General features: G+C 33.5%; 1 protein-coding gene across 1 annotated transcript in view; it reads left to right on the forward strand.

Moving 5' to 3' along the window:
• BMT2 (base methyltransferase of 25S rRNA 2 homolog) overlaps positions 1-8,356 on the forward strand; it is a 98,397-nt gene extending 90,041 nt beyond the window's left edge. The window contains 1 exon segment of the mRNA XM_032871151.1: positions 5,952-8,356. Within this exon segment, the coding sequence (XP_032727042.1) occupies positions 5,952-6,581 (630 nt within the window). The 3' untranslated portion in view covers positions 6,582-8,356.
• Positions 8,357-11,746: the final 3,390 nt, after the last annotated feature.

Consider the following 11,746-nt stretch of genomic DNA (forward strand, 5'->3'; position numbering starts at 1 on the left):
ATCGCCACTTAACAGCCATAGGAGACATGTGAAAGGAACTTCTTCAATCTGAAAATAGAAGGCACTAGTTAGTATTAAGAAAAAATAGGAAAGAATACATCTCATTGGGAAGGTTTATATATGGTAAATATAGTGAATTAATCACTTTAAAGTATGAAAATTAAAAGACAAAAGTAGCAAAAATAAGTGTGGTTATAATAGTTAAAGGACACAGATTAAAAGATATAAAATGTGATGTAAAATATCAAAAACATAAAAAAAACAAGCATAAAATATGGGGATGGATAATAATGTTAAGCATTACAGTGTGAACAGTTTAAGTTGTTATCAACTTAGAATAGAGTGTTAGAGATCTGAGTGGTTATATCTAAGCCTCATAGTGACCACAAAGCAGAAATTTATAGTAAATACACAGAAGATAAAGAGACAGGAATATAAGCATACCACTAATAAAGTCATCAAACCACTAAGGGAGAGAGCAAGAAAAAGAAAGGAACAAAGTGGAACTACAAAAACAACCAGAAAATAATTATCAAAATAGAAATAAGCATGTATCTCTCAATAATTAAATATAAATGCATTAACTTCTTCAGTAAAGAAAAAAGTTTGTTGAATGGATAAAATAAACAAGACCCATCTATAGGCTACCTGAAAGACTAAATTTAGATGTAAGGGGAAACACACAGACAATAAATGAAGGGCTGGAAAAGATGTTCTATGCAAATGAAATCCAAAGGAAAGCTGGAATCGCTATACTTTGATCAGACAACAGACTTTAAAGCAAAAACTAATAAGAGAGAAGGTTATAAAAAATGATAAATGAGTCAATCCAATGAGAAAATAAAACATTTATAAATGTGTTCAACATAAGAGCATCTATATAAGGCAAATATATATTTAGATCAAAAGGGAGAAATAGCAATACAATAATAATAAGGGACTTTAGTACTCCACTTACATCAACAGATAGCTCACTTAAGCTATCTGTTAAGTTAGCCTTAAGTAACACATTAGACCTAATGGACTTAATAGATATTTGCAGAACACTTCATTCAAAACAACAGAATTCACCTTTGCTTAAAAAGACAGATAATATGTCTTAGAAATACTTGTATTATATCATATTCAAGAGGATTAAAATCATATCAACCACCTTTTCCAACCACAGTGGTATGAAAGGAAACATTAATTACACAAAACTAGAAAATTTACACATGTGGAGATTAAAAATGCTATTAAACAACTGGTAGTTCAAAGAAGAAATCAAAAGAGAAATAAAAATAATTTGAGACCAATGAAAATAGAAATGGAACACATTAAAATTTATGGGATGCAGGAAAAGCAATTCTAGAAGTTCATAGCCATAAATGCCTACCTCAAGAAACAAGAAAAGTTTCAAACAACCTAACTGTACACCTCACAGAACTTGGTAAAGTACAAAAAAAGTCCAAAGATAGAGGGAAATGAAGATCAGAGCAGACATAAATGAAATAGAGACTAAAAAGACAAATAGAAAAGATTAGTGAAAGTAAAAGCTGGTGACTGTGATAAACAATCGTATGCTAACAAACTGGACCATCTATAAGAAATGAATAAATTCCTAGAAACATACAACTTATCAAGACTGAATTAAGATGAAATAGAACATCTGAACAGACTGGTTCCTGAAAGACCTCAATGTGAGACAGGAATCCATCAAAATCCTAGAGGACAACATAGGCAACCTCTTTGACCTTGGCTGCAGCAACTTCTTGCTACACATGTTTTCAAAGCCAAGAAACAAAAGCAAAAATGAACTATTGGTTCTTGATCAAGATAAAAATCTTACGCACAGCAAAGGAAACACTTAACAGAACCAGAAGAGAACCCACAGAATGGGAGAAGATATTTGCAAATGACATATCAGATAAAGGACTAGTATCCAAAATCTATAAAGAACTTTTCAAACTCAACACCCAAAGAACAAATAATCCAATCAAGAAATGGGCAGAAGACATGAACAGACATTTCTCCAAAGAAGACATACAGACACAATAAATACATGAAAAAATGCTCAACATCACTAGGCATCAGGGAAATACATATCAAAACTGTGGTGAGATACCACCTCATGCCAGTCAGAATGGCTAAAATTAATAAGTCAGGAAACAGATGTTGGCAAGGATGTGGAGAAAGGGGAACCTTTTTAAAATGTTGGTGGGAATGCCAACTGGTGCAGCCACTCTGGAAAACAGTATGAAGTTTCCTCAAAAAGTCAGAAATAGGGCTCCCCTACGACCCAGTAATTGCTCTTCTAGGTACTCTTCCAAAGGATACAAACATAGTGATTTGAAGTGTGTATAGCAGCAGTGGCTACAATAGCCAAACTATGAGAAGAGCCCAGATGTCCACTGACAGGTGAATGGATAAAGGAGATACGGTATAAACAATGGAATATTAGCCATCAAAAAGGATGAAATCTTGCCATTTACAATGATGTCGATGGAACTAGAGGGTATTATGCTAAGTGAAATAAGTCAGAGAAAGACAAATATATGCTTTCACTCATGTGGAATTTAAGAAATAAAACAGATGAATATGGGGAAAGAGAAGGTAAAATAAGATGAAATCAGAGAGGGAGACAAACCATAAGAGACTCTTAACTGGGAAACAAACTGAGGGTTGCTGAAAGGGATATGGTATGCAAGGATGGTTTAATATCCACAAAATCAATATAACACACTTTAGTAACAAAATAAAGGATAAAAATAATTTCATTTTGATAGATGTGGAAAAGGATTTAATAAAATACAACATAACTTATGATAAAAACTCTAAACAAAGTGGTTAGGGAGAGAACGTACCTCAACATAGTAGAAAGGCTACGTATGACCAGCCTATAACTAACATTATGTTCAACTGTGAAAAGCTTTTCAGTTTTTCTGCTAAGATCAGGAACAAGACAAGGATACCCACTCTTTCCACTTTTATTCAGTAGAGGGTAAGTACTGCCAAGGCAATTAAGCAAGAAAAGAAAAGAGGCATCCAAATTGGAAAGAAAGAAGTAAAGCTGGCACTATTTGGAGATAACATATACTATACGTAAAAATCCTAAAGATTAAAATCTGGAAACTGTTAGAATAAAGAAATCCATTAAAGTTGCAAGATAAAAAAGCAACACATTGTATTTTTATACACTAATAGTAAAATATTAAAAAAAATTAAGAAAACAATTCCATTTATAAATGTGTCAAACAGAATAAAGTACCAAGGAATAAATCTGACCAAGGAGGTGAAAGACTTGTATATTGAAAACTATAATAATAAAAGAAACTGAATATATAAATAAATGGTAAGATGATTGGTGCTTATAGATTCAAAGAATGTTGTTTAATATCATACTACCCAAACCAGTTCACAGATTCAGTGCAATCCCTATCACAATTGCAGTGTCATTTTTCACAGAAACAGAACAGTTTTAAAATTTAATTGGAATCATCAGAGACCCCCAAATAGTGAAAATGGTCTTGGGAAAGAAGAAACTGGAGGCATTACACTACCTGATTTCAAACTATATTACAAAGCTATGATGATTAAATCTCTAGGATACTGGTATTAAAATCTACACATAGAACAAATAAAAGAGAGGGCCTAGAAATAAACCCATGTATATATGGTCAATTAATTTATAACAAAGGAGCAGAGAATATACAGAGGGAAGGAGGGCAGTCTCTTCAATAAATGGTGCTGAGAAAATTGGACATCATGTGCAAAGGAATGAAATGGGACCACTACACACCAAAACTAAAAATGGATTAGGGACTTGAACATGGATTGGAAGCCATAAAACTCCTCTGAGAAAACTTGGGTGTAATCATCTTGATTATCAGTCATGGTGATATTTTAAATCTGATTACCAAAACCAAAGGCAACAAATGCAAAAATAGAAAAACGAGACTACATCAAAGTAAAAAGCTTCTACAAAGCAAACGAGTAACAGCATGAAAAGGCAACCTACAGAATGGAAGAAAGTATCTGCAAATCATTTTACTTCAGATAAGGGACTACTATCTAAAATATATTTTAAAACTCACAATTCAATAGCAAAGAATAAACTGTCGATAGATAGATTTTATTAAACAGTTAATACCTGACTTAAAATACGTATTAAAGTCAACTTACATCATGGGAACTACCTCAATGAAGTGAATATACAGTACTGCATAATTTGCTGAATGTTACAACTTCATGGAAATGATTCAGAATAAATATGCTAGTAGCGCAATAGAGTCAGGAAAAAAGCAATACTAGGCATCAAGATTGGAAAGAACCGAAACTGTCTTTATTCATATATGACATTGATCATCCATTAAATTATTCCTTGGAATCTACAGAGTAGCTACTAGAATAAATGAGTTTAGCAGGGTTGCAAGATAGGAGATCAATATACAAGAGTCAACTGGTATAGATGATATATAGATATAGATATAGATGCAAAAGAGTGGATGAATCTCAAAATAATTGTATTGTGTGGAAGAAGCCAGGCAAATCAAGAAGACCTTATTCTGTCTTACTCCATTCATATAAAATTTTATGAAATACAAACTAAATCTGGAGCGCCTGGGTGGCTCAGTGGGTTAAGCCACTGCCTTCAGCTCGGGTCATGGTCTCAGGGTCCTGGGATCGAGCCCCAAGTCGGGCTCTTTGCTCAGCGGGGAGCCTGCTTCTCTCTCTCTGGCTGCCTCTCTGCCTACTTGTGATCTTTCTCTGTTAAATAAATAAAATCTTTAAAAAAAAAATACAAACTAAATCTATAATGATAGAAATCACATGAACAATTGCCTGGTAGCCAGGAAAAACAAGAAGGGTACCAGGAAAGGATTGTAAAGGCTCAGGGAGGAACCTTTTGGAGGTGTTAGGTCTATTCATTAAATTGATTGTCGTTTCATGAATGTTTAATGACAAAACTTATCAATAAGTACCCTTTAAATATACTGTGTGTCAGTTCTCCTTGTTTGTACACCAGTATACTGAAGTAAAGTTATCTTAAGACGAAAAAAAGGTGGGGGTGCCTAGGTGGCTCCAACTCTTGGTTTTGGTTCAGGTCATGGATTATAAGATCCAGCCCTGTGTTGGGCTCCCTGCTCAGGTAAAGTCTGCTTGCTGATTCTCTCCCTCTGCCCCTCCTCCCATTTGGCATGCACTCTCACACCCTCCAATCATTTAAAAAAAGAAAAAAAAAATGGAGGGAGGGGAAGCAATGGGAAGGAGAAAAACATTTTCCTTTTTTCGTGTTATGTGTTACTTGCTCTAATAGATAGTCCACATAATTATGTGCTCAGCTTGTCTACCTACTAGCAAAAATGAGGGAATAAAGTATTAGTCCATATCATTGTTAGTTAATAACTATTATATTAAAAGAACACTAATTTTTATCTAATTTTAAAACTATTCTGGATGTTTAATAGAATAAATATAATACTAAAATTATTTTTAAGATGATTCGAGCTAATGGTTTAAAGACATTTTTCATGACCTTAAGTTTTGGTGCTCTGCTTTTACAAATGTATAATGCCTCTTTCATTATCCTTTTCATCTTTAATAGTATTGTTTAAAGTTTTTATATTGGTTTTTATTAACTATAAATGTTGAAGTGAAAGTAAATATGACTAAGTTTAGATAACTCTTTCTGGTAAGCTCTTATCCAAATTAAATTTCAAATTGTTAGGCAGAAATATTTAGTTTTTTAAGGAGAAGAAATTCTCTGGGCTTGATTATAATCTCTTTGAAATTTTATTGAGTAAAAGTTTAGTTTGAATGTCTGTGCAAGTGGAATCACGTAGAAGGGAAAAATTAAGAATTAAAGCTTGGATAATGTAGAAATGCTGTGACACGGTGTGGTGTAAAATCTGTGTAATAGGGTGGAAGTGATCTTCAGATTCTGAATATGCCTTGTTTTTCCCTTTCTGCAGAGTGTATATAAATGTGACTTCCTGAACTTGCAGCTTCAGCAGCCACTCCAGCTTGCACAGGATGCTATAGATGCCTTTTTGAAGCAGCTGAAAAACCCTATTGATTCTCTTCCTGGAGAACTTTTCCATGTGGTGGTTTTCTCTCTCCTCCTTTCTTATTTTCCATCGCCTTACCAACGATGGATTTGCTGCAAGAAAGCCCATGAACTGTTAGTGTTAAATGGTTTATTGCTTATCATCACACCTGATTCCTCCCATCAGAACCGTCACGCTATGATGATGAAAAGCTGGAAGATTGCTATAGAATCCCTGGGCTTTAAACGTTTCAAGTATTCAAAATTTTCACATATGCATTTGATGGCATTTAGAAAAATCTCCCTAAAAACCACAAGTGACTTGGTTAGTAGGAACTACCCAGGGATGTTATATATTCCTCAAGATTTCAACAGTATAGAAGAAGAGGAATATTCTAACCCTTCCTGCTACGTTCGATCCGATATGGAAGATGAACAACTAGCATATGGTTTCACAGAGCTCCCTGATGCTCCATACGACTCAGATTCTGGAGAAAGTCAAGCCAGCTCTATTCCTTTCTATGAGCTAGAAGATCCCATATTACTTTTAAGTTAATAGCAAAGCAAAAGGCCCTTTCAGTCCAGACTTCTAAACTAATTCCTTACACTAATCAGAAATACTAACATGAACTCAGTACTTAAAACCTGGTTTGCATAGAAGAAATGCAAAGGTTTACAGAGTTTGCTATTTTTTTCTACTTCTGGATTTTAAAATTTATTCTTATATAGAAAGCTTAAAGTTTCATGCAGAGTGACTCCTGTCATAGCAGAAACCACTGTTACTTTAGCATTTAGCACTAAGATACTATAGAAAGGTACCTTTTTTCTTTAGTGCTATTGTGAAAAATGAAGCATAACTTGCTATGTATTTTTCTTTTAATCTTTTCAGTGTTGACTTTAAACCATTGCAATGAGAAAGATATGTAGAAAGCTGTAGCTTGCACTTTGATTACTCACAAGTTAAATGTGACAGAGATAGATTGGTTTAGTTGTTTTGTGATGCACTTATTCTCTTTTCTAGCTAAATTGTTATCTGTTACAGAAAGCCATTTTCTGTTCAGTTTTGTCTGGTGATCCAGCGTTTCCTCAACTTTCTGGAATTGATTTTTTTTTCCTTTTTTGCTCATTTGGCAGCATCAGACATTTGGGGAAAGATTTCCCCCAAGTATGTATTCTAATTTCATTAGTACAGTACAATAAACACCATTGCCAAAGTAGAATGTTCATATCTTTCATATTGATTTAGGCCTTGGTGTTAAGTATATTTAACTGTGAGAGTTCACTCTTACCATTTTAATTTTAGGTTTCATTTACAAAATTTTCTATTTAAGCAAGGAACAATACTCGATCCTGACCTGAAACACCTTTGTGAAAGGGTTTGCACTTGTAAGAGTTTATGTTCTGTCTAGACCAACCTTATTAGGGTTCTCACCTTTCCATTAAGGAGGTGTGCTGCACTACAAGTCTGGAATTATATAGAAAAATTTTAAATTAACCCTCTGCTAATAATCTCATAAAATGGTTTTGACCTTTCGGTATTCTAGTTTCTATCAAAATTCTAGCAGAAAATTTTCTTTGAATATATAAACCATTAGTTGGCTGTGGGAATTTTCCCTTTCCACATTGATAAATGACTTTCTGTGTTTCTGAATCAGAAGCAAATGATTAAGGAGAAAAATATGTCCAAACAAGACAAAATTAGTTTAAATAGCTAAGAACATTTGGTCCACATTGTCTTGTCAGCCAGCAATTGTCATGTAAACTGTCGTTTTAAAGAGTGCCACTGTGTGGATTTTTTTTTCAAGTGGTTATTACATTAAAATTACCTCATACTGAGGTTTTTGCACTGAAGTATCACAGTTTCAGAATCCATGGTTAATGTTATGTGTGTGCGCGCGTGTGTGTGTATGTTCTTCAAGGAAACTTGCATTTTCAATAGTTGATCCTTAAATTTCATAAACTGCACTTCTTTACTCTGGTAAAAATTGATGTTTTTGTGCTTATTGTGAGTTGCTGTAGTTAACTTTGAATGTCAGACTTTATTTAGAAATATAAAATTACCCTTTAAGATACCAGTGTTTGGGTATATATACCCGATATTTCAAATTAAATTTCATGTTCTAAATTAATGAAAGTAACAGGATTGTAATTAACCTAAAAAGTCAGTTGAATGAATGCAATAAACATTGGTTGCTCAAATATGCCAAAAGTAACTAGAAATGTTTCATTTATTTTCAATAGCCTCAGAGCCCTTAATAATTAAGATTTGACTTTTCTTTCCAATTAAGCACTGTAGGTCCCATCTTTATCTCCCCCAAAAGAAGGGAAAAAAAAAAAAAAAACCCACTCTATTCAGGTAACACAAAACTGTGCTTACTCTGTTTTGGTAGTACCTCTTTTACCCATATTGCCCATTTCCTTTGATTTGGCGAAATATGATCTTAAGGGCAAAGAAAACAATATATCTAATTAAAGTGCTTTGAAAGTAAATGAAAACCGGGCTTTTGAGAGGCTGGTGTAAGTATGACCTTGGAGTCAGCCTTTGTGTTACAGCTAACATGTTGGTGCTATAAATTTTTCTGATTGTTTACAGATGTTGATTCTGCTTATGCTCCAAAGTGTGCATGATGTATTTTAAGTAGTACTTTAAAGAAAAGTCTCTTTATAAAACCTACTCCCACTTAGTATAAATTTGTTTGGATTTATAAATGTCATTTGTTACTGTAAATTCAGCTTCAAATTAGGTTGGTACAGGATTTAAACTAATACATATTCCACCAAAGCCAGTTTAACATCTATGTGTTAAAATATAAGCAGTCCTGTGGCTTGGTGCCAGAAGATATATGTAATGACAAGAGAAGTTAACAGAGCCTTTTAATACTGAATGGGTACTCTTGAGAATGATTTCCTATAGATATAAATAAGTTTTAAGGGGTCTCCTGTCTCAGAACAGGATTCTCCAAAATAATTTGGAGTTTCAGAAATAAATGATCATTTGATTAGATTCTTCAGGATCATGACTTGATAAAAAATGGTTTATATCATAGTTGCCAAATGGTGGGAGATGGCATATCTGAAAATGTATGTTTGTGTTTGTTGTATTTTTTCACATTTTGTGAACAAAGCACATTTATTAAAAATTTTAAATTTTCTAATATTCATTGTCTATTACTTAAAACCTGAAAGTGCTATGCTCTTTGACTTCTATACTAAGTGATTTCAAAATTGGGAAGCAGTTTAAAATTTGAATGACCTCCAGAATTTTCAAGCTAGGTTCATCTACTCAAATTCCTTAATTTCAGGAATTGATGCACAAAATACAGAGAGTTCAAGTGACTACAATATTGTTACATATTTCATGCTGTTTATCAAAGAACCGGGGACAACAGCCTCCATAAATTCTGGTTCATTGTAGGTCTCCTCCTTTCCTTGAAAGTTACTTTTATCAAAGATAGTTAAGTGTATTAGTTATTTTATGGCAGCAGGTGGCTTTCTCATGATGTCAAACAGTTCTTAATCCACTGAACGAATGTTTGAACTTTACCATATACGGTATGCTGGGGAAACATTAGGATTGGGGTGGTCATAGTCTCCTGCTTTCATGGAGCTGATGATCTAACAGAAAAGACAAGCATCCTATATAGGGTTAACATCTCTATCTAGGAATGTTTGCCTACTGATCCTTAAACCTTTGCCCCTGCTCAAGTCCCTTAATTTGTTTACCAAAAATGAAACAGAATCCAAAAATTTTTAAAGACAACTGTTCAACAAATTACAAACACATTGTGGGTAAGAGGAATGTATTGTTAATCTCTCTAGAAAAGTGCAAGCTACAAACCAATTCTCTGATTGTAAAAGGTGGGTAAAAAAAAAAAGCAGGGGAGGAAACCAAACTCTCACTCCATTTTCCCCACATTTTTCTGAGCACAGTGCTAGAATGGTATTCCTCTTCAAGGGTCCACACACTAACATTTGGTTCCGTTTTGGTGTTACAAATTGTTAGGCAATAGCAAAGGTGGAAAACAAATTTTTCTTACTTAAAAAAACATTTATTACAAAGAATGTATTTTAAAAATTTGATTTTTCAAAAAACCTGAATTGCACTAATCTCCATAATGGTTCACAAAAATTTCATGTCCATGATCCACTGCCAACAAAGTTCCCCCAGATTAGTGGTAGCCTATATTACATAATACTCAATATACAAAGAAGCTGCAACAGCTAACAATTTCATTAAGGACCTCTAAATATTATAAAAGGAGGGAAGTATTGGGTTTCCTAAACCCTATTTTTCTTATTAGAGAAATTCATATCCCAAAATTGGAAGACTTTACCTTGAACTTAGATTTAAATGTTTTATCATCCTAAATTTAAGAATGAGTTTAGTTTAGTATGCATTTTTCAACTAAGAATCTTGTTATATCTAGCACTGTTGAGTGCTAACTTTTGGTCAACTTCAGCAGTGTTCAAATTAATTTGAATTTTTTTAACCACAACACTTTTGTCCAATTAATAGAAAGCTATTCTACTTTTTGCCATATGAAACATTTCTGATTAATGTTCCTGCATGATTTTAGTACTCAGAAATATTGACAACTACTTAACATCATAGGTTTTAACAATTTCTAAAATTGGGTCCATCAGTGGTCCAAAATGGTACCTGTGTTTTTTAAATTAAAATTTAAACAATTTTAATATTTTAAAATTTTCAAAAATGTTTTTAAATTTTTAAATTTTTAAAAAATTTAAAATTTTAATTTAAATTTAAAATTTTAATTTTAAAAGTTTTAAATTTAAAATTTAAATTTAAATCCAAAAAATTAGGTCATAGATATGGACTGCAGAATCGTTTCTTGAATTTGTCATAAATAATGAAAAGGCTATGAAGCAAATTTGTTCATATTACTGGATTAGAATGCCCATGTAAACCATAAAAATGGTACGGAGCATTGCTCAAAATATAAAACAATGCCAGTAGTTTTTTAAGCCCTTTAAGGAGAAAAGTCAGGAGAATATACTTGCATACTTTTATTGCAAATATGTCTCACTTACTAAAGGCAGTCACAACCAAGTAAATCATTCAGTGGTGTCCTGATAACATTTTGTTGGTCTTTGAGCTGGCATGGGGAAAACAGATCCAGAAGAAAATGATTTGTGGGCACAGAGATATTCTATATGAAGCTATTGTAGAATCCACATTTAAGCCCTTTGTAATTGTTCCCTGCACCTACAAATCTTTCTCACAGATAATTAATGCCAGGCTTCAGCTAGGCCTATTGCCCTGTACCTAAGAAAAAGGATAGAAATATGGCCCTGGCCAATATTAATTTAGTTCTTCAAACTCTTGCTCTGTAACACATCCGTTTTTGGATGAGGGAATTTGCCAACACAGGTTAAATGTAGAGAAGATAAAGTCAACAACAGCAACAACAAACCATCTCCTAATTAACACAGGCCTTTTCACTAGGAAGCCAAGAACTAACACATTTCCCAAAGCCAAACATGGATGAACCAACCATTCCTTGAAAATAAGGTAGATGGGCGATTGCTGACAAGAAGAGAGGCAGGTGGACCAAATTCCTAGAGCCTCCCTGCAAGAAGAAATGCTGAAGGAAATAGACCTAAGACAGAGGGGATATGGCTTGACTGTAAAAACACAGGTTTGTTTTCTAAACTCACTGAAGCATTAGCACCGATTAATGTCCCAGAGAGGTTGCTGTG

The sequence above is a fragment of the Lontra canadensis genome, unplaced genomic scaffold, assembly GCF_010015895.1.
Source record: "Lontra canadensis isolate GAN:19392208 unplaced genomic scaffold, GSC_riverotter_1.0 scaffold2, whole genome shotgun sequence".
In the NCBI taxonomy this organism is placed as follows: domain Eukaryota; kingdom Metazoa; phylum Chordata; class Mammalia; order Carnivora; family Mustelidae; genus Lontra; species Lontra canadensis.